Source organism: Apodemus sylvaticus, chromosome 18, assembly GCF_947179515.1.
Source record: "Apodemus sylvaticus chromosome 18, mApoSyl1.1, whole genome shotgun sequence".
Classification (NCBI taxonomy): Eukaryota; Metazoa; Chordata; class Mammalia; order Rodentia; family Muridae; genus Apodemus; species Apodemus sylvaticus.
In genome coordinates, this window is record NC_067489.1 from 38,122,711 (window position 1) to 38,145,731 (window position 23,021).

The 23,021-nt window shown below is 44.2% G+C and overlaps 1 protein-coding gene across 2 annotated transcripts in view; it reads right to left on the reverse strand.

Annotated features, from left to right (window-relative positions):
* Window positions 1–23,021, reverse strand: part of Mtmr7 (myotubularin related protein 7) — a 75,122-nt gene that overhangs the window by 30,048 nt on the left and 22,053 nt on the right. For both annotated transcript variants that reach the window (XM_052162802.1, XM_052162803.1), the window contains exons 2-6: window positions 20,660–20,782; window positions 18,726–18,888; window positions 13,084–13,241; window positions 5,813–5,941; window positions 1,496–1,630 (exon numbers count right to left, since the gene is read on the reverse strand). In XM_052162802.1, the coding sequence (XP_052018762.1) occupies window positions 1,496–1,630; window positions 5,813–5,941; window positions 13,084–13,241; window positions 18,726–18,888; window positions 20,660–20,782 (708 nt within the window). The remainder of the gene's footprint in view (window positions 1–1,495; window positions 1,631–5,812; window positions 5,942–13,083; window positions 13,242–18,725; window positions 18,889–20,659; window positions 20,783–23,021) is intronic.

The window sequence follows — 23,021 nt, forward strand, 5'->3', positions numbered from 1 at the left end:
CTGCTCGAAGACCAGGGATCCTTTGATCCCTTAGGAGCTGCCTCCTAAGCCTGTGTCTTTTTTGTTATACTAGGAAATAAATCTGGATGCAGCAGGCAAGGACTGAGGACCACTTGCATGTCGCCATGCAATCCTTCTATGGCAAACGTCCACGTAGTTTCCTGGTGACCTAGAAAGACTAACACACTTGAGGGGCGGGATCAAACACCATGGCCATGAAAAAGAAGAAAGGAAGGGAAGGAGGGGGAGGGAGGGAAGGAGGGAGGGAGGGAGGGAGGGTAGAGACAGTATGTGAGAGAAGAGAGGAAAAGAGGAGAGGGGTACACAAAGCTTGAAGCAGTCTTTACAAACCACACAGTTGCACCTAAGAGAGAGTACCCAACTTTATTTACTGGATCAGCGTCAAGTTCTTATCACTTAAGAGTGAACAATGAGCACTAACTATGCCCTTCAACCGGAGCCCTTAGCATTGAGTGAGTGGCTTTAAATGCGGATGCGGCCTGGCCCTGCAGCTGCCACCCTCTAATGAGGACTTACACTACAGGGACTAGCTTGGATCACCGCTCTTAAGAGGTCAGTCTGTTTATCCCTGTTTAAAGCTGGAAAGTAGGGTAGGGAAAGGATTTCCAGTCTCCACTCAGGAAAGCCCTGTGGCCTCCCATCCTGAGTTTGTCTGCACAATATCTCCTAAGAAGCACATAACTATCAGAAAATACAGAACAGCTCTACTGTACACAAATAACGGAGGGAGGAGGGAGGAGGGAGGAGGAAGGAGGGAGGAGGGTAGTCATAGTTGGAAGAAAGGGGTTCAAGCCTGATTCAGACAGAGGCAGAAACTGAAAGACAACAGCAAAAGTTAAAGACAGTCAGGTCTTTGAAGGTCAAGCAGACCTTCCCACAGTCCTTCACCCCTGAATCACAGATTTGATCTATGTTATGCCGTGAAAGCTTACTAGCAAGTCAGGGACCCATTATGTATGATGTGAAGACTATGTCTGTAATTACCTATGACTGACTATGCCACTAAGCACCTACTGTTAATGGCTTTTAATTTTAAACTGACTTGATCAACTAAGCTATTTTTTCTTTGTCATATTTTTATTGCCTTGTATACTGTTTTGAATAGCACTGCTGACATTTAATCCACATGCCAAACTACTTATAAAACGAAACAGTAAACCATTTACTGTGTGACCAGCACAATGTTAAAAACTGGAAATAAAATGTTACCCAGCACTTCAGCCCCTTCAGGAGCCGAGGTGCAGCAGAGAGCAGCCCTTGGTACCCCATGGTCTGACACGCTAAGCGCACCCCCATGGTCTGACACACCAAGTGCACCACCAAAGTCTGACACACCAAGCACACCCCCAAGGTCTGACACACCAAGCACAACCCTTTACAGATTAGGCCAAGGGTCGCTGCCAGTTAAGCTTTGGTTCTTCCCAGCCTCGGGGCTCAGGGCTGCAGACACACATAGGAAAACACTGCTGCTTACTTTAGGCCTTGTGTCCACGACGTAAATGAAGTCACTTCCGGGATTGGCTTTCCGGATGGCCTGTAGCATCTGCTCATCCTCCAGGCACCGAGCACTGAAGCCGGACAGGGGCTGGCTGCTCCTGCAGATGGAGGCCTGCGGGGAGAAGCCACACACACACACACACACACACACCTGTCAGAGATGCTCCAGCAGCATCCCCAGCCTTTCTGGGGCGCCTTACGTTAGCCTGCACCCACACCATCATCCGAAAATGGGACTGCATCTTATGTAAATCAAGATGTGTTTATTTTTACTCCAACTTGAAGAGCCTGCTACCTGGGTAAGCTTCCTGTGTAAGGCATTAGGAATGTGTAAAGATGTTCAAGTAGGATCCGTACCATGAATTTAAAACTATTTAAGCAACCTGCTTTCCTTTCTCAGTAATATTGTTTCTTTGCACTGCTGAAGGCAGAATAATCACTTTCCTGAAACTTACATTAGTGGCAAGACTAGGGAAAAAAATTTAAAGCTTATTGTCTTTAAAAAAAAATACTAGTCTATTTAAAAGAATCATGAATCCCCAAAATGAAATCTAATGGTGACATTTTCCCAGTAATAAAAGCCCAGGCTACTGCTAGGTTTGCTCAGGAGGTATGTTTAGAAACAAGGGGCCTCTTCAGACCCCATCTCAGCGAGCCCCACCATTTCCCTGACCTACATTTCCAACACCATACAGCCATCTTTCCGTTTCTCTTTCCAGTCACCAGGTCCGACACCAGTGGGTTTAATCAGCTATGGTTTTAAACAACCACGGATCTAAAGTATGCAACTAAAAGGACTGACTCTGAATCGACGTTTTGTCACCCTTCCCTAAATAACCCATCATGGCAAGTATATAAATCTCTTGATAAGATGCATGCTGACTAAACGAGTCTGCACCGGGCCTTAAGTGTGGATGTCACTGCTTTGCTTCTAAGTCGGCCTGAGCTATCAGCCCGCTTTCTCTTTCCTGTGCTGTGATTTTAGCCCCCTGTTCTTTTTTAAATGGCACTGCTGACTTCTAATTCACATGCCACACAACTTGTAAAGCTCACACCACTAGTATGACCTACTGCGTGACAGGATCAGGGAGGCCCTGGACGCTCTCAAGCGCCCTGACGTGCAGTGCGGCCTCGCCACCTCTAGCTCGGGGTCTTGTATACCAGCAGGGAATCACCCCTCCGCCTTCAAACTCAGCTTTCCTACCTGTGCAAGCCTGCCAGTTAGCTTCTGTCAACATGACAGAGACCTAGACACGGCTGAGAAGAGAGAATCTCAACTGAGAACCTCCTCCTGAGACTGTCCTGTGGGCAGGTCAATGAGGCATTTTTTTGATTGACAGTTAATGTAGGAGAACGCAGACCACTGCGTGTGGTGCCATCCCTGGACAGCTCTCCTCTGTGGCTGTGTCTCAGTTCTTGACTCCAGGTTACCCCCCTGGAGTTCTTGACTTAGCTCCTCCAAATGATGGACTGGAACCTGTAAGCCATGCACTCTTCCTCCCCCAGGCTGATTTTGTTCAGGGTATGTTGCTGCTTGTTTTATAACAACAATAAGCAAACTTGAGCACCAATCCAGAACCTTGGCCTTAGCATGTTTTCTCTAGGAAAAATAAAACAAATACACACACACACACATCAATGCTGTCATTGGAGAAGGTGGGACAGTCTTGCTTGCTTGTTTAGATTTTCTCTTATTTATTTATTTATTTTTAATTTTGGACGTGTCTTACTATGTACCCTTGACTGGCCTAGAACTTCTTTATAAACCTGATGGACCTGGAAGTCACAGTGATCTGACTGCCTCTGTCTCCTGAGGCAATGCTCTACCACACTCAGTTCCTCTCTTTTGGAGTGGGGAGTCTACAACTAAGAGGAATCCAGGACGGCTCAGCAGCAGACAGACAATCGCTGCTGCGGTTCAAGGGACCTGGGACCTCCGGCCGGGGTCACAGTTCAACAGGGCAGTAACAGGGAGATGGGAAGCAGAGAGGCATCTGAGGCAGGCAGGCATAGGCAGAAAGCAGGAAAGCCCGTGTTGTTCAAGAAAATGTGTCTTAATAGACATCATTTATGAGTCCAGCCCCGCCCCCACCTCCGCCCCCACCCCCACCTGGCTGGAAATTTATGCTGAGAAAGTAGGAGACCATGTTGTACACAATTTAAAGAGACTTTTAAAAATGCTAACATAATAACAGAGAACAAAGAATGAAGTGACTCTCAGTAAAAACCATACCCAGAATGCTGTTCATAAGTGAGTCTCTAACCACGACCTATAAAGTAGTTGGATACCAGAGGGAGTTATTTGGAGGAAGGGACAGAACATCTCCGCAAGGCCCCCATATAGAAAATGGCTAAAAAAAAGTAATAATATTATGGGGCTCCTTGATACCTGGTAAAACCAAGAGGCCCTTGATTTTGTGTAAATTTGATGCAAGCTCTCACCAATCATAAGTGTTCCTTACAAATGGGGCCTCAGTTCCCCACCAGCAAACCTCCTGCAGGAATGGGATGACCTCCGGCAGGACACATCAAGGCCTGCCTCCCAGAGCACCCTTTCACCGCTCTCAGTAGAACCTCAGCGTGGCTCCCTCCCTCCTGTTATCCTACAGAAGGGTTTTATGAGCAGTGAGAGCATGGGAAACCAACGGCCCCTCACCCAACTCCTGCTTAGCCACACAAACCCACACTTCCTTAAGGAAGTGGTGCTTCCTTAAGGACAAGCCCCGCCCAGAAGCACTTAGGCATTTAAACATGATATTGCTATCCAAACATTGTTATAAAACAAAAAATGACTACTATTCCACCTGCAACCAGACTGTACAGAGATGTGAAAATGGGAGCTCAAGTGTCATACCGGGGTCTCCAGAGTGACAACAGATGAAGTGATGCTTAGAACATGCCTTTGTGATACCTTTGCAAGAACAGCTAAAACCTCGGTGCAGAGGACCCCTGAATCCCATATATATTTAGTTGGGGGATAAGTTCACCGTCAGATCTGAAACTCATCATGAAGTCATCAGAGCGAGGCCCACCTCCGAAGCCTATCTCCTGAAGAGTGGAAACTGTCTGAAGTACTACACCTTTGCCCTTATATTCACACCAACCAAGAAAGGTCCATTTTCCTCTGAAAAGGACATAGCATAGAACCTGGGCTCACTGTTTAAATACCACCCTCCCCATCCTACTGTTGAAAGGAGGATAATCCTCTGCACTTCATCACTATAATATAAAATTCCAATGTTACTGGTACCCCAATTTAAAGTATAACAGCATGGAATCTCATAACCTTACTAATTTTATTTTTAAAAAAGAGGAGTCCCAGCATCCTTGCCTAAAACATATTTGGAGTTAAATAATATAGGCAAAAGTCAGCTTTCTCCAGACCCCATCTCATGGTGAAGAATAGAGAACAGTGAATGAAAATACATCCTTTCAAAGAACAGAGCTCACTGGCCACCAACCGGGTGTTTTCTTTTGCGGAAGGCTGTATGCTGCCTGGTGGGGAAGCTACCTTGCTCAAATGTTTGTAGATGCCTCCTGTATCATCTGACAGCTGCTGCTCCACTTTGACTGTAGGTAAACTACATTCACTCACACACAATCACACACATGTATGCACATGACACATACAGAACATCGCTTGATTTTGGATATAAAACTATATTAACCATGAAAATCAAACATTTTTGCCTGGCTTGAGCCAAATAATTTTTATAGAAGATGGCAAAGACCACTGTTATTCCTCCAAATTTGTTTTCCTATCTTCCTTGGAAATTAAGCTTTAAATTTTGGTTACTTGCATGGCTACCCACAAGACTGCATGTTCATGCCTGCTCCTCATAGTTCTGGGGACTGGGATGTGAGCAGAAATGTTGCCCTTGCTTCTAGGAATTTTCCTGTAAAATGTGGGAGCACGCTATCCCTCCTCCCACTGCCAGGGGAAGGGACGTGATGGCTGCTACTAGAACCACCTTTAGGGTCTCAGGGTCCAAGCTAGGCACCTCCACGGAGCAGGAACAGCTTCATCCAGGAAGCTGATCACACGCAGACACTGTCTGAGTCTACCGTTGGTTTATACATGGATGATAAGTACGTTTCTGCATGGAACCAGGTTGCCTTGCACCATTCACAGGGTATGCATGTGCCACTAGGAATTTAAATAAATACACACAGGAAAAATGAAAGAGACACAGACAGACAGACAGACAGACACAAGGGGTGGTACTAGAAAAATCCCCATTTAGGCTAAGACCTAAAAGCAAAGCATGAAACAAAGGCCTGCCTTGAGACATACATGGCTTTCTTTACAGTAGTAGGACAGGGCAGGAAATCGCCGTCTGCTCCGGAACTTGGAGCTGCCCACGATGATGTGTGCTGTGGCCGATCTGGGGACATACAGTTCCGTAGGGTAAGAGTCACAAACCTGTCACCAGAAAATGACAAAGGCATGTTGAGGCATCACATTACATTGCGTGCGATTTCCCACCAGAAATCCCATTTCAACATACTTAAAGGTTGCAGATCTTAGCTTCCCTAATCAAGTTACGGCGGGAGGCTGTTTCAAGGAAACCTGAAGCCACTCAAGAGAAACAAGCACTGCTGTGACATACTGTGATGTAATTCTGAAGGAAAAACAAGATGACCACCAACGTCCTGTGACTGTGTGCTATCCCTTTTCTTTCTGTGAGGAGGACAGTAACAACTAAGTCTTCATTTCACTTGAAAAGGACAAACTAATTCTGCATCCTAACAGCCAAAGACACATTCGATGCCTGTATCTGACTGGCAGCCTGTGTGGGGACAATCTCCTAAAATGTAATCACGGTAGTTACATCCTCGGGTTACTTCTGCATGCCTGGCACACTTGTACTTCCTTGGGCTTCTCTGAGCACCCCTGCCCCCGGTCTTCTCAAGTGTCCTCCATGCTTCCCCAGCCTGCCTGGTCCCACGTTCCTGAGAAGTGTCCTCCTGGGTCCTCTCCCAGGAAGATTTCCAGATACGATTGTATGGTGTGCCTCCCACTGCCACACAATGTACTAGCTTTAACTGTGACTCAAGTTCGACGATCTTGTAAGTGTAAGAAAAGATTTGCCCCTTCTGGAAGGAACTGCTGCAGCGGGGCCTGGTACCTTGAGAGGATCTTAGACATGAGAACCAGAAGTCAGCTGCTTAGCACATGGCGGAGTCTGCGGCTCTGCAACCTTGAGGAAGTCAAACTACACAGGGTGCTTTGCTTTTCTAGTCTCCAAAACTTGAGAGTTTAGTAATGGTATTTTACAAAGTGGGTAAGAAGCAGAAAAAGAATCAGACAACACCCATGACAGAGCACTTTAGAAACTACCATACCAAAGCCAAAAGAAATGCCAGCACCTGGCACTGGCAACTGTGGCTGGCTTTCCCATCAGAGTCAATCTATCAGATAGCAGTTCCCTGGGTTTCATTAAACTACTGTTTATTTCCTGGAAGTCAAGCATCTTCGGAGTCATAGCAACAAAATCCACACGGGTGTGGCAACAGGGACAATATTTTATCTCTGGCCGTCTCCACCCACCCTTACCACACTGAGGGAGTAAAAGCCCACAAGCCTCGAGCTACAAACAGCTCTGTCAGGATGCCTCCCTCCCTGCCAGCTTCCAATGACGGACTTAACCAGACTGCTAAAAATCATGGAGCAAGCCATTACAAGGCCATAAAAGGAATGGCCACAGGTCAGGAGCATAACCTCAGTCTCATGTGGACTTGGGTACCTGAAAGGAAATCCTGCTCACCAAGAGCATAGAGCCCAAATCACATGGACCCAGACAACAGGATGAGGCCCCAGAAGACTGCACTTCCCTGTGATTGCAGCCTGGTATCTGACTCTATCTCAATTAAGCAAGCAAGCTACTAGAACATTAACACCCACACCCACACCCACACCACTCCTGCTGGCCCAAGGATCAAAGACACGTGGTCACAGTACAGACTGCCAAGTACTGAAAATAACCAGTTTTAACAGGAAGAAAGGAGGTTTTCAGCAAGCTGAGAATCACATACACTCTTCCTTGTAACAGCAACACGAAGCAACTGAAAAGTTTTATTGCTAAGTGAAATACTCTGTACAGGGGAAGATTATTCAAAATACTGCACATAAGCTTCTGAAAATCAAGAGGAAAGTAAAGGACTCCGCAGCTCTGACACACCCTCTGAGGGTCTCCCAAAGCCAGAAAATGTCCAGCGAGCCTCAGGCCACACCATAAGTAGGCCCTGGCTGAAATCAGGCTAGGACAGGAGAAGACCAAGTGCACTGGCACCGGCATGCTCACAGCCTACCTCAGGCTATCCTGTCGTCCCTGCACACAATCCTCCTCACCTACTACAATGAAGGACATCACTGCCTCTACAACACCAGTTATCACTCTCCAGAGGACAATGTGCCCTTCACGGCTCATCCAGTGCGAAGGCCAAAGCTGCCCTGCCTGGGCCCAGTCACTAATGTCCAGGTTGCAAGCTGGCTGGCACAACCTCCTGTCTTGAATACAATTCTTTTAAAGGAATCCTGCTTCTTTACAGCACTAAGCACTGCGCATCAGCTAAGATTAAAGTATATGACACTCTGAACATCTTCCACGAGGATTTCTAAGAAGCCGAAGCACCTGTTAAATCCATTAATGCTGTTGACGATGATGATGATGATGACGGGGATCACATCCTCAGGCCTGAAGTGCAATTAACTTGACTTCTAATAAACAGCTTTACACAGACAGAACTGAATGAAATGTATCCTCCCTTCAAAGTAGGCAATGCTCCTGAGTGAAAACTAAATCCTACCCTGAACATACCAATACTCTCAGGAAGACACAAATGGAATGATGCTTGAATTCCTATAGTAGAAGACCCAACTGTGCCCTGTCCAAAGCAACCTACAGACCCTAGGCAAAGCCTATCAAAGACTCAATGACCGCTTATTCAGGAGTACAAAAATTTATCTGAAAACTAGTATGAATCCTCAAGAGACTCCATACACTCAAAATAATTTTTTCTAACGAATAGTTGGGGATTCATGCTTGGATTTCAAGGCAGGTTACAGAGCCTCATGCAACCAACAAATATGACCCTGGCATTGAGACAAACAGATCGATGTTGGGGGGGACCACAGATAAGAGCCGTATGCGCAGCTGAGTGATCCCAAGTACCAAGTACGGTACCAGAACTATTCCTGGACAAGCTTGGTGTCGTCTTATCTAGTGATTGGAAAACAGAAAATTCACACCCAGAACCCAGAGGAAAAAGGTGAGCCCTTAGACCTTATATAAAAATTAACTCAGTATGGATTAAAGGTGTAACGTAGGATGCAAAACTCCCACAGAAGTATAAGAGGAAAAGCTTTCTATTAAATCTGGCTTTGATTTCTTATGTTAATGTCAGCAGCACTGAGAAAAAAAGAAGAGACTACATTGAATAATAACTTTTATGCACCCACGGAGCAACCAAAAGAATACAAAGCTAACTAAAAAAGAATATATTTCCAAATCACATGTTCCCTATGAGTTTACTACTCAAAATACATAGGAACTTCATGTCAAACAAAAGCAAATGGCTTAACTGAAAACAGGCAAAAGACTTGAAAATCTCCAAAGACACTCAGAGTTAAGTCAGCACACATGAAAAGAAGTTCGACACCACTAAGCTGACAGCGAAATGAAATCAACTCCATGAAGGAATGGCCCACAACTGTTAGGCTGGGCACTTTAAAGCAAAGGCAAAAACAAGCGTGGGCAAAGACACGGAGAAACCAGAACCCCGTCCTGTGTACGCTGGCGAGACGCCGAAGCAACACAAGCACGGTGAGAAACAGTACAGAATTCCGTCACAACTTTTAAAATACAATTATTACATGCTCCAGAAACCTCACTCTGGGTCAGTCACCATGAGAGGAAGCAGACTTGCAAAGAGGTATTCACGCATCCTCACCAGAGGTGGCACTGTTCCTGATAGGGGAGGAAAATACAGTCCCAAGTCCATCAGCCTACAAAGGAACAGAATGTTTTCTATTTACATAGGAATATTAGCCGCCCTAAAAATCGAACTAAATTCTGCAGTAAAAGCCACAGAAAGGGTAACACTGCATGATTCCATTTATATGCAGCATCTAAGAGTGAGTCTAATCCACAGAAACAGGAAGCAGCCTGCTGAACACCACCGGGCAGAGCACTGGGGAGAGAGAATTCCTGTTTAATGGGCACAGCTTCCAAGGTGGGTTCTGGAGGTCAGCTGCACAGCAAGTGCAGCACGCTGAACACTACTGGCCTGCACACTAAGACACGAGGACGATGCCAAACCTCGCTGCTGTCACTTTACAACTAGTTCCCAGAGTTGTAATCAAACTCTGGTAATGAAGAATGTGCCACACAACAGAACTTACGCTACCACGTTTTACAATTCCTCGGACCGGCCTGAGATTTCTGTCTGGTTTTAAAAATCAAAGGGGACAATTTAGAGAGAATGGGAAAAGTTCACAAGAGTAAGAAATGCTTTTCTGTTGCTTTTAACTTCTGATTTGGCTTTGTTAGTGAATGGAATTTTGGCTATTTTTTTATAAATTTAAAAAAATTTTTTTGTCTTCATCAAATAAATTATCCTGCCCTAAAAGCTCACATGTCTTGCCCTTGGGAATCTTTTTCTGTAATTCCTACACTCATTCAGTACACAGTTACCAAGACCTTACTTTCTTACTGTTAGACCTGAGGCGAAATGAGTAACGGAGATGGCCACATTCTCAGAACTGCTCTCTGCTGACCTGGCTATAACCTTCCAGTAAATGCAGTTACTTACACAGTTGGTATCCATCCAAGATGATATTCAAAAGGCCTGAGTCAGACCTGGGGTAACTTGTTGTTGGGAACTGAGAAACATTGACACAGAAATAAATACCTTTTAAATAGTTGGATCCTAGAACTTACTTCAAAGAATTTATGACAAATGAAGTTATGAGCAATGCAAAGTAATTAATAAAATATCCTATAACATGTTAAGATTTAGCTATAAGGAACTGAAGTTTTAATTAAGTTCAATTTTAAAAATATGACTAAATTAAAAACAAGTCTAACTAAATATGAGGTTTAGATATTTTAACTTATATTACTTAAAAGACCAAGCAACTTTTTCCCAATGTCCAGGGCCTCTGCGTACTAGCAAGTGCTCTACCACAGAGGTACATCCTTAGCCCAACTAAAATTTAGCCTTGTGATACACACCAAATCACTTCATCTAAATAGAGGTAATTCCTCCAGGGTTGCATATAAAATGAAGTCCGAGCTTACAGGCTTAGGCTGCCGTCAGCAAGTGTCACAGGTACCTCACTGACAACAGAGGTGATCGTGACGAACCCGCTGCAGGTCACTCAGACTCAGCTGACATCTTCTGTATGACTCCCAAGTTCTTCTCACTCCACCCCCTTGAAAGGACTTGTGCAAAGTGTAAAATAACTCAAAGAGGAGAAAATACATATTTTTCTCAGTCTTAAATTCAGAGTCACGGGAAGTAGATCTTAATCCACTTCATCTCAATGAAGGGTCCTCAGTGGATGACGAGTCAGAACTTACTATGCGAGACAGTCTATTTCTAAGCTGGCAGTAAATTAAGATATCCCCCTCATATTTCTCAAGTCAGAAAATCACCAAGGTTTTCACCTCTTCTGTCACAGCAGTCTGGAAAGAGCCAGGCTTGCTGTGCTGGGTGTTACTCTGGAAAAGAAATGACAAGTGACACACAGCTTTCCGTCTGGGTAATGCAGGACTCCAGTTTCCATGCGTGACTCACATTTGTGATGGCAATTCTAAGGCGGCATCAAGAAAATACTATTCGCTGGTTGTGTTTCACTTTCTTTTCCTCCTTGCTGGAGGACAGTCGTATGACTGAAGAATAAGGACGTCCGACGTCCTGTACAACAGTTGGATTTCCCTTCTGTCTCTCATCTTGTGGCTAAAACACTTGGTGCGAAAGTTGACTTGAGCAAGAGGGCAATCTGGGCTAGTTATACTAACCTGGCACTTCACAAAGATTACCTAAGGTACCGGTATTGAGTTTACGCATAATTACAAAGAAGATTTATTATCATAAGGAACCAACTGTATCTCATATAGTCTGTATCTCTGAGAGACTCTGGGCAACAGTGAAAACCTACCTGATTTTAGGATAAGATTTAGCATCAAACTATAGCAATCATGATCAGTAAAAATGTTAACTGTAGATCTTACACAGTGTCAAATTTGGACAAAGATTAGCAATGTATAAAGCAGAAAACATGATTAAAATAAGTGATTAGAGCTGGGGTGCAGCTTGGATGGCAGAGTGTTTCCCCAGCATGTAAGGAGCTCCGGGTTCAATGTCCAACACCCCATAAGTCAGTCATGGAAGCACTGTCTATGCCCCAGCACGTTACATGCTGAGGCAGGAGGGCTAACTGGGAGCAGAGGGCCATTCTTATATGAGGAGTTTGAGTTTAGCCAGAACTACCTTAGACTATCTAAAACAAAAAAGAAAAAAATCATAAACCAGAAGTTCTGAAGGTCAGAAAACATGCTGGGATGTGGGATGTATTCGTCCTAGCTACCCGAACAGTAACAGTTACACAAAGCAAAGCAGTATCTATAAATACACACCAAGACAATCCTGTAAAACAAAGGATCAGGAATGTGAAGCGTTGATGCAGAGTCACTGTGAATGGCCACTAAACACGATTTAACAAGAAAAGAGGCTGTCCACGGACGGAAGGAAAACACGGCAGAAGAGTGGGCTTGGAGTTTTCTCAGTGGTGCGCCATGTGCATAACATGCACAGAAGCCTGGGCTTGAGCCTCAGCATACACACCCGCAAGTACATAAACCTAAAGGACTGTCATTTCTCCCGCCACTCCCCAGCCTCCATCTCCCTTTCCTTGCTAACTCCCTGGAGCACTAGGAATTAATACTGACTTGTGAGCTCGGCACTGGGGAGAACAAGAGGTCCACTTGGCAATCTTTCCTGGGAGTATAGGCACATTTTTTTTTCACATCTCTCTAGGGAGCCTCTTGGTGACCTTCTGTACCAATTCAGAATTCAGTGAGCACATCAAGACGCTGGTGCCAAACTGCCATCGGGGTCCCTGTGATTTCCACACTAATCGTCCTCTGCCTGTGCTATAAAAAGATGTGATGGGAGAATGAGGTCCCAGCCAGCTCTCTCATCAACTGCAGGCCACAAAGTCTCCACTGGACCGTCCTGAGTACAAATGCTCTCCTCTCAAGAAGAGAGCGTAGGGACGGTCTTGAGGGACTACTTCTAGGTGCAGTTGGAAGAGAAGGCTGGAACGGGCTGGGGATATAACGACAGTGGCAGATGACTTGTATAGCATGCGTAAGAGCCTGGGTTCAATCCCAGTGCTGGAGGGGGGCAGGGACCAGCACCGGGAAAGATGTGGGGACCCTCAGACTCTATGTACAAAGAGCTACAAAATCTAGAGGAGATAAAGGTAATCCCATGCTAACTGACATGGTAACTTCATGAGAAGTAAGTGTTTGTATTCCACTGAAGGGCGCCACCCACTCTGTAGTCTCTGTTCACGTCGCTGAGTTGCCAATAATTATCAGGGAGGCCCATTCGCTTGTATTCTTCACTAAGGTCGACCAGCAACCAGCCCTGCTCCCGTTCTTCCTTATCCAGCTTGGGGTTGAAGGAAAAGCAGTATAGCTCCTCGTATTTCACTGCAAGAGAAAGAGAGAGCACAGCCAAATTAAGCCAGGTCAAAGCCAGAACCCACCTGCCCCTAAACCACTCTGTCGCAGCTGCAGTTCACCACCCCAGCCTCCCTCCCCCGGTGGGGACAAGGGCACCCAGCAAAGACAAGAAGACCTGGAAGCATCTGGATGCAGCTCAGTCGGAGTCTCCTTCCCTGTTGAAGGCACCGTGTTTCCTTGTCAGCCATTTTGTATTAACCACTTTAAAAGTGAATATATTTTCTACAACATATACAATGTGGAGCATAAAAATAAGAAAGTAAGGATTCATCAGACATCTATTGTGTCTGGATCTGGAATGGATTCTAAGAGACATGGGTCTGATGCTCACAATAATATCAAGAAAGCAGAAACAAAGTAGTTACAAAACGTATGGATTTTGTTACGTTTTCATTTAAAAAGAGTGTATTTTTAACAACTACATATTGCTCTTAAGATATTTACAGGAGTAATTAATAAAGTCAGTTTATAACGCACAGTAGCCTGTGCTCGGAGTCCAAACTGCAGGATGCACCATGAAAGGCTTCCTTCAGCTCGGCCTGCACATTTCCATCCTTCAGGCTGTGAGACCAAGCCCAGGAGTCTCAGGGGTTCCTTTTTCCCAAAAAAGTCTAGCATTTGGCTCTTTTTGCTCTGGCCTTGCCTTCTAGGGGAAGTATACAATTCGGCACTGCCCAACAGAAATATAATGTAACCCACACTGTCATTACAAAACTTCCTGTTTCCACATTCACAATTAAAAGGAAACTGAAATGAATTTAGGAATATTTTAATCCACTACAGCTAATGCAGTTACTGTAACATGTAAATACTACAAACTATACATTTTGTTCTGTTTCTTTTGGGACTCCACCTGGAGTTTGTATTACTACAGCTCAGTCCAGGCACAGTTCATTCTGTGGCCAGTGGCTTCCATATTGAAAGTATAAACCTTAATTCTTGATGATGAGGATGATGAGGAGGATGATGAGGAGGATGATGAGACGATGAGGCCTTGTTCTGGTCTAGATTTTGTTCTAACAGACCGAGCGACCCAGCTGGTACACACCAATGCTACTCCGCTTCAAAGATGAGAAAGTAAGGCAGGGGAGGCTGAGGAGCACTCACTCGGGGGGGGGGGGGGGGGGGGGGGGGGTCGGTCGCGGGGCTGGCAGACACTCGGTCTCGGGGCTGGCAGACACGGGTTCCGCATCCCTCCTCCACCTGGACGCCCCGTCTCCCTCCGATACGTGCCTACACCCTCAGTTTTCCCAGGGCCTCTCATTCAGTGCTCAGCCTGCTCACAGCCCTCTGTGCAGGCAATTCAATGCTCCTGCAAGGGACTGCAGGTCCTGCACAGGATCTGGACACCAGCTAGCAGCCAAGGAAAACTCAGCTGCAAGCTTGTTTTGACTGCTGCTAAGATGACTCACCCACATGAAAGAAAAAAGGCACGGCCATGTTTTCAAGAAAGACAGGGGCATGTTTAAGGACTCTGTCTGTTCCACCAGACCCAGAACAGGCCCAGCTAGACAGACTAGGCTCCACTTGAGTCTTCTTAATATCATCTTCTAAACTTTCACACAGAACAGGCTGTGGATCAGCTGAGAATGAAAGATGCACAGAGAAACTCTTACAGACCAGAGCTGTCTGATGAGCTAATGGGGAACAGCGGAAAAGACCGAGGTCCTGTTCTGGGAACAGCCGGTTCAACTCTGACCCATCTTTTCCATTACTGAGTCCCATTTTCATGACACAGACTTCTGCTGCCACAATGCTAACTGCAGATGCAGTCTGTCAGAGATGCCAAAAGGATCTCTTGAGAAATCGTCAGCTCCCTGATGGTAATAATGGAAGTTTCCTTTGTTAAATGTTTACAACACGCATGACTGACAGCTCTGTGTGGGGGCTGATGATGTATAGCAAAACCACCCAAGACAGAGACCAGTGAGCAGGAAAACCACCCCAGAGCTGGAGGGCATCAGCACGAGGCTTACGCCAAAACTATAAAATGCTTTCTATTCTTTAGGGTATTTTTATAGAAAGGGGCGATAAATCCTCAGGCAGACCGCAGGCCCCATTCCCAGCACCTCATGAAGCTCTAATTCCACTGCCAGGTGATCTGGTGCCTCTTCTGACTCCTTCAGAAACTGCACACATAGGTGCAGACACAAACACCAAATACTCACACATAAAACAACAAAATACAAACACAATGGAGCACTAGTCAGCCATTAGAAACAACAAATTCATGAAATTCTTAGACAAATGGATGGAGCTGGAGAACATCATACTAAGTGAGGTAACCCAGTCTGAAAAGATCAATCATGGTATGCACTCACTGATAAGTGGATATTAGCCTAGAAACTTGGAATACCCAAGACATAATGCACATATTAAATGATGTCCAAGAAGAACAGAGGAGTGGCCCCTGGTTCTGGAAAGACTCAGTGCAGCAGTATAAGGGAATTCCAGAACAGGGAAGTGGGAAGGGGTGGATGGGGGAATAGGGGGAGGGAAGAGGACTTATGGGACTTTCGGGGAATGGGGACCCAGAAAAGGGAAAATCATTTGAAATGTAAATAAAAAATATATCAAATAAATAAAAAAAGAAAGATAATGAAAAAGAAATAAAAATAAAATTGACAAAGAAATAAGAAATAAAAAATTGACAAAGAAAAATATACAAACTAAAAAAAAAAAAAAGAAATAAGAAAAACAATGATTCCGCAGCTCTTGATGAATAATACTTGAAGCTGCCCTCCAGCCTCCACACGTGAGGGCACACCTGCAACCATACACACGTGAATATGCACACCTACACACACAAAAATAAACTGCCACTGGAAATCTGCTCAAGCATCAATGATTTAGACAACATACAAGATTAAGCAGATGAGACAAACTCTTCCATGGGATTTTTGAAAGTCATAGTAAACACACAGAGCTGTGGATGGAGCAATGGTACAGTAAGCCAGCACATGGATAAGGTCCTAGGTTCGAGTCCCACCACCAAAGGGGGGAAATGCAGAAGAATTGGGAAATAAGATGACCTTAAAAGGCTGTAATTTAAAAAAGAAAGGAGAGGAAAACAAACATAAGAAATTATTTAAGATGGAAGGTACACAAACTCTAGGTACTAGAGTAGTAAGATAATTGATATAAAAATAAATAGCAGGAGACAAATCAAAAGGGGGGATACAGAGGGACGCTGAGCCCTCTGAGAGTCAGGTGTCCTTTACTCTGAAAATTTCAGACCCACCAGGATAACAGAATTTCTCATCCTTGGGGCCAACCACTCTTTTGACTAAAATATCTGATACTGGGGTCCTTTCTAATCCATGACCAAATGCTTACCCATCTTTGTTTACATGAGATGCAAACCAATGACATTTCTTCCAGTTTTTTTAGTAATCCCAGAAATCCTAAAGATCTATAGAGCTTAGAAAATAGCCCCTTCATAGGTCTTGAACTCCCCAATTTTTTTTTCTTTTCTTAAAAACAAACAAAAAACGAAAAGCCTCTGTCGTACCATGCAATTAGCTATATCCACAGGAAATGAAATGAGTAAGCAGAAGAGACTCTGAGTAACAGGATGCTGCACTGTGCCTTCCCTTCCCCAGCTAACTCCCCCCCTCCCCCGCATACTCTGACTTGCCTATAGGGGGAATGACTTATTTTGTCAGTTCTGCCCAGATGATCTGTGACAAACCATGTGTGCTTCCAGGAGACAGCCACTGCTTCATATCTGAGCCCCTCTACCTCTGCCCATCTTCCTGATTTCGGTCCTGCCGGTCACATGTCACAGCCTCAGTGCTGCATTCAGTAGCTTTAGAACTGCCTAGCCTGTACCGTCTTCCCACACTTATTAAAGTGTGTTGTGCAACCTGTCACTTTTAATCCCAGTGTTTCAGAATGCTACAGACATTATAAATCCACTCAGGTGACAGTTTTAATTAAATTAACTGCTATGTTTTCTTTTATAGAAAAGGCAGCCAATCAAGTCGTTGGCACCATCTAAAATCTAATGACCGTAATGTCACCTTTTAAGAAAAAGCATGCATTTTTAAAAGCAGATGGACCCTCACAGTAAGTCCTAGCCCTTTCTGCTCCCACCACAGCCTCCCCACCCTAGGGCCACTCTCTCAGCTACTAAGCCCTTCCCAGTTCCCCAGCTATTCCTAAATCCCATTAATCCAGTCGGAGCACATTCATTACCCTGCACATCCATTAATCAGTGACACAGAAATTGCTGGCACATAACTCCTCTTGCAAGCTCTGCTGTAGGCAGCCTAGCCTACATCTTCCCAGAACTGCTGTTCCAATTATAGAGCACCCTCCAAGAGTTCAACTGCTTTTCTGGCTTACTCTGCAGTTATCCTTAACACGATAGAGATGGGGAAAGGTCTCAGCTTGAAAGAAGAACAAAGCGAAGTCACAGTCACCGGACTGTGACAATGCCCAGGCCTCGCTTTCATGAAGGAACACTGGCTCTAAGTTCCCTACTGTCCTATCCTGGGGAAGTCAGCACTCAGCCCAGTGCCTTGCAAAGGTCCCAAACTTCTCATCATTTTGTAAAGAAACTTTAAGCACATATCCTATTTTCCTACCACAGCCTTCCATGTGACTCTGAAGGACAACCTAGATGGTACCTTTCTACTGTGATTCCCAAGAGGCCTGGAAACATGCTTCCTGTGGCCAGCTCACACAGCCTTGCCGAGAGTCAAGGAATGCTTCTCTAGAGGTATACGGTGAGCTCTCCAGCTAAAGACCCAAATACTACACAGGCTAGAACAAGACAGTTACAGACCGGCCATTTTCCATGCCCAAACATTCTTCCCACCAAGCGTGGGGGAAGGTTCTGTTTGGGAGAACCAACAGGAACTTCACCAACAGTCACGGCTGCTAACGAACGCCTAGGCAGTTGTTTGTTACTCATGATCAAATCAAACACATCTCCCTCAAAATCCTACCTGAACAAAACAGCCAGCACAATGGCTCTCACCCGTAATTCCAGACCCGAGGAACCTGTGACACTGGGCCACTGAAGGCTGCATAGTAAGACCCTATCCCAGACAGACAGACAGACAGACAGACAGACCCAAGAAAGTAGGGCACTCTGGGTGGGGAAGAACACACTAAAAGCATTAGATACAAATGTTTTCCACACTAAACAACCTGTACGTTCTGTCTTAGGCCTCATACCAAGTAACTCAACTAAACAAATTTGTATACTTTTTTAAAAGCACACATTATAACTTCTATCTAGGAAATAAAAGGAAATAATGCTAACTCTAAGTCTAACCCTAACCCCCCTCAAAAAAAAAAAAGTTAATGTTTCAGGTGATTATTTGAGCAAGAATGACAAGCAAGTCCTAAAACACTGCTATCCTAAGCATAATACGCATCCTTCCACGTGACGTGTGCCTCTGTCCAGAAGTCGCACCTCAGGTGCTGGGTCTCTCTGCCTACCTGGCCGGGCGAGGCGTATCAGAGAGATGTACACGTCGTGGCAGTCCCTCTCCTGTGGTATGACAAGCTGCACGATCTGAAAGTTCTTGCAGCGAATGAGCAGAGGGCAGCCCGTAGCTGTCGTCGCCTGCTTCTCAATGGTGGAGATCTGACTGTGAAGGATCTAGGATCAAAAGTTCATACAAGTAGGATGGTAAACACGAATAAGAAACAAAACTGACAATGGGCAGAGGCCTCTGAGCCACACATAGGCCTCAAAATACGCCTCGCTCAACACCCGCACTCTGCTTACAAGAACTGGAGGGTTCTACACAAGAATCCACTATAAAAATCTGTAACTTGGTTTTCGGTACCAAGCTTTGATATCCACGATTATTATTTTGAAAGGAAGTATTCTGCATTTAAATTTACACAGTTCCTCCAGGTAGGGAACATTTGAGTAGTCAAATTTGGATGCGTTTAATAGCTAAAATTAAATAAGGTCATGGGAAGTTAGTAAAATAAACTTTTGCAATCAATAAAAGCTAGAGATGGCTCCACTGGGAAGCGCCACCATGTTCCTTAATCCCACATGGGATGCTCAAGTTCAACGGCCACTCGTTCTCTAAGCTGTTGGTGGTCAGTCTGCAAAAGAGAATGTTTCACTTTCTCACTGTTTGTTGTTTTTAACGGGTAGATCACAGTACAGTGTTCTGTTCTGATAGAGAGGCACTATGTAGAATGACTAAATCAAGTAACTAGTATATTCTATTTATATCCATAAACTTCCTGAGCAACCATTTTATGGTGATATATTTGAAATTTACTAAAGACATTTTGAATATATAATATGCTATGATTCACTATAAACCCTTGTACACACTACGCTTGGTCTCAAAGCCCAGTCCTCTGGTCTATCTGAGTCTTCTGGTTACTCTGATCAACAACTCCCCATTCCCCTCTGTACAGAGCCATATTGGGGCAACTCCTCCTTACCTCATCTACAGCCTCTGGAATAAACCACCATTCCATTAAGAAAACAGGCTGATAAGAAAATAAACCATTCTGGACCGTGTCTCCCTGACGTTTGAGGAGATCTATGTTCTGTCCTTAAGGGCAGCCGCCCACGAAGTTCCTGTCTACTGTGAGGTAGTGGCTACCTTCTGGTGCTATGTGTATCCCTGTCCACGGGGTAAGGAAATGGACTCTACAAGTCAAGACTTTGGCTGTGAGTTATAAAGCCATGTCTGTGTTGCTACATAATGTCAGAAATGTCTACAGGTTCAGTGATTGGGCACAAAAACCCCTGGTGATGGTACTAGTCTCTAGGTATCCTTTCCTTTTTTGAAATTACCAGAAAAGTGACGCCAACACCAATAATTTAGAAGTCCCTGCAAGAGAGAGCCCCCCCACCCCACCCAGGCTCAGCCCTCATTGGAGGAGCTCTAGGCAACTGAGAGTTGTAGAGAAAGGGAGAGACACCCCTCTTTCAGGACACAAGTCAACAATATAGCCATGTGCATATAGCCAGTCTAACGAGGAAATGAAAGAGAGGCAGGATCAGACACTAAGGGGGGGGGAGGGTGGGCAGACGCCTATGATCAATGTATGGAATGTATGAAACATCCAAACGATAACATGTGTATACAACATCCTGCAAATAGCAGTTATAACAAATCAGGAAGTGTAGCATGCTACACCTGACAGGACTGAAGATCTTCTTCCCAGTCATGCATAAGGCTCCAGCAGCTTCTGCCACTGCTAGGCCTATCTTAAATGATGTCTAGATATCAGTTTTCAAAATATCTAAGTGCATCAGGGATGGGTGTGATCTCAGAAGGAAACTCCTTCTCTAATACACCTCAGAAATCATTTCCAAAATGCCCCCAAAAGTCCACAGTCCCCATCCTGAAACCAATGAAAAACACGTAATGCTAAAGACGCGGACGACATACCCAGGTTTCCTTCCTTGTGTCAGGTGCATTTTCCACGAATATGACGTGAGTGGCCGTCAGATACAAAGTTCCCAGCGCTGCCTTTTTACAGGACACTCGGTCTACCAAGCGCACGTTTTCAACCTAGAGACAATGGATGAAAATCAAAAGAGCCAATCACAGAATATCCAGGAACCTTACATTTATTCTAAAACTTACACGGGAGAATGTCTCCAAAAATTAAACCAAAATATGCCCCTTAACTCAGCTGCAGACTATGATAATGTATATCAAATAATAAAATAGCAGTCATGAAAACATGATTTTAAATGTGTCACAAAACATTTACCAGCTGCACTCTTTCCTTGACTTTTAAATAAGTCAGTGTTTTTATTTCGTTGTAGCTATACAACATCTCGCACTTAAGTCAGCACATACATGCATTAACGTTCTGTGTTTACATGATGAGTGTGTGTGAATCTGAGCTATGTTCTATCAGAAACACTATGCTTTTCCATGTTGTAGGCAAGGCATGGGGATGTTTGCTTTCACATAAATGAATATAATAAGAAGTATAAAGATATGTACAGGAGGAAAGCCGATCAGAAAAAGGTACATAAAGAGACCATAAAGACCGAGAACTGCATCCATTTGCCGGTAAATCCTAATGATTCTAATGACTAGAACTCTCCTCCAAATGTTGGGTGTGTGGAAATGCTCTTCATCACATATTTGTGTATTTTGATGCAGAACAATTTCAGGGATATTGCAGTAGGACTGTCTCATGACACACCACAGGAAGGAAAACACAACCTGTACTGGTTGTGTGGAAACAGAAACACAGAGACTTCGTCAGTGAATGAGTTCCAAACACAGTGACTTCTTCAGTGAATCAGTTCCTTTTTACTTTAAGATTTATTTTGTTTTCAATTATGTGCACTAAGGTGGGGGGTTGTGCATCTAAGTGCAGGGGCCTTAGCAGGCAATAAGAAGGCACTGGATAACCCGGAGCTGAGGTTGCAGGGAACTGTGAACCGTAAGACCTTGGGAAGGGCAGTAAAGTGCTGAGCCATCTCTTTAGCTCCATGAAACAGAGCTCTCTTTGTCCCCTGAATTAAGTCTAATATTGTAGACTTACAATATTAGAGGTTTCACCTCTTCCTTGAGCAGCAACTATTTAGTGAGCATATTTTTTTTAGATGCCATGTAGTTGTATTATTTTATTTAATTTACTAAACATTCTATTTTGAATTAACTCTAAGCACACAGGCATGAAACAGCTATGGAAGGAAATAAATGAAGATATATTATCTTTATAGCATTTCTTGGGGGGAATTATTTAGCTGTTTAAAGTTATGCAGCTAAATTATCTAGGGCCAGTATACTAATTAACAATATGTAAAAATGAAATATAAATCATTGCTGTACCCTTAGGACTAGTGAAACCAAACTTCACTCTAATACACTGAACTAAGGTAATATTTTAAGGTAAAAATATTCAGTATGGAATATTCTCCCTACAGAAATGAGGCTATACCACTTAACAGTACTTTTTAGAAAGCCTGGTAGAACGGAGTGAGGAGGCACACGTCTTGTGATGTGTTTTTGTGCTCCGGCCAGATGTTGTAGATTCAAGTGAGTTTAGTTCGGGCATTGTTATTCATATGCCTCTATGGAGACACGTTTCAGCTACTTGAGGCCTGTCCCTGTGACTGAACACTGGTGACTCTCTTTAACCCTCAGAGTACAAATTGTCTGATGTTCTGAATAAAGTCGACTATTGCGTGAGACTTGAGGCCACCTCATTTTTAGGCCCCAACCTCCCAGGTTCATGGCCAACTAGAACAGTAAACTGTATATCAGTATTGCCCACAAGAGCGCCTGTGCTTGTGATACAGACATTAAATGATTCCAGACGTCTATAAGGCCGTTAGGGTCTTTAAAGGACTAGAAAAGGTCCCTTTTGTTTAAGAATTACAAGGATCACTGAGCAAGGACTTACTTATGCAAGTCCTAAAAAACTCATGAAAAACTCTTCTCCAACTCTATAAAGTTATTAATTTTTTTTTTTTGGTTTGGTTGATTTTTTTGTTTTGATTTTTGGTTTTTCTTTGTTTTGTTTTGTTGTCATAGGGTTTCTCTGTATAGTCCTGGCTGTCCTACTCTCTTTGTAAGCCAGGCTGGCCTAGAACAGGCTGCCTGCCTCTGCCTCCTGAGTGCATGGTACCACCATGCCCTACCATTTTCTTAGCTTTTAAAACTGGTTTGTTTGTTTTCCAACTGTGGGACAAGTACTAATTCACTTCATATGTAAACATCCCATAATGTAGAAGGAAGAAATCATGCCTAGAAGCATTACCCAAGCAGAAGCAACACTCATCTT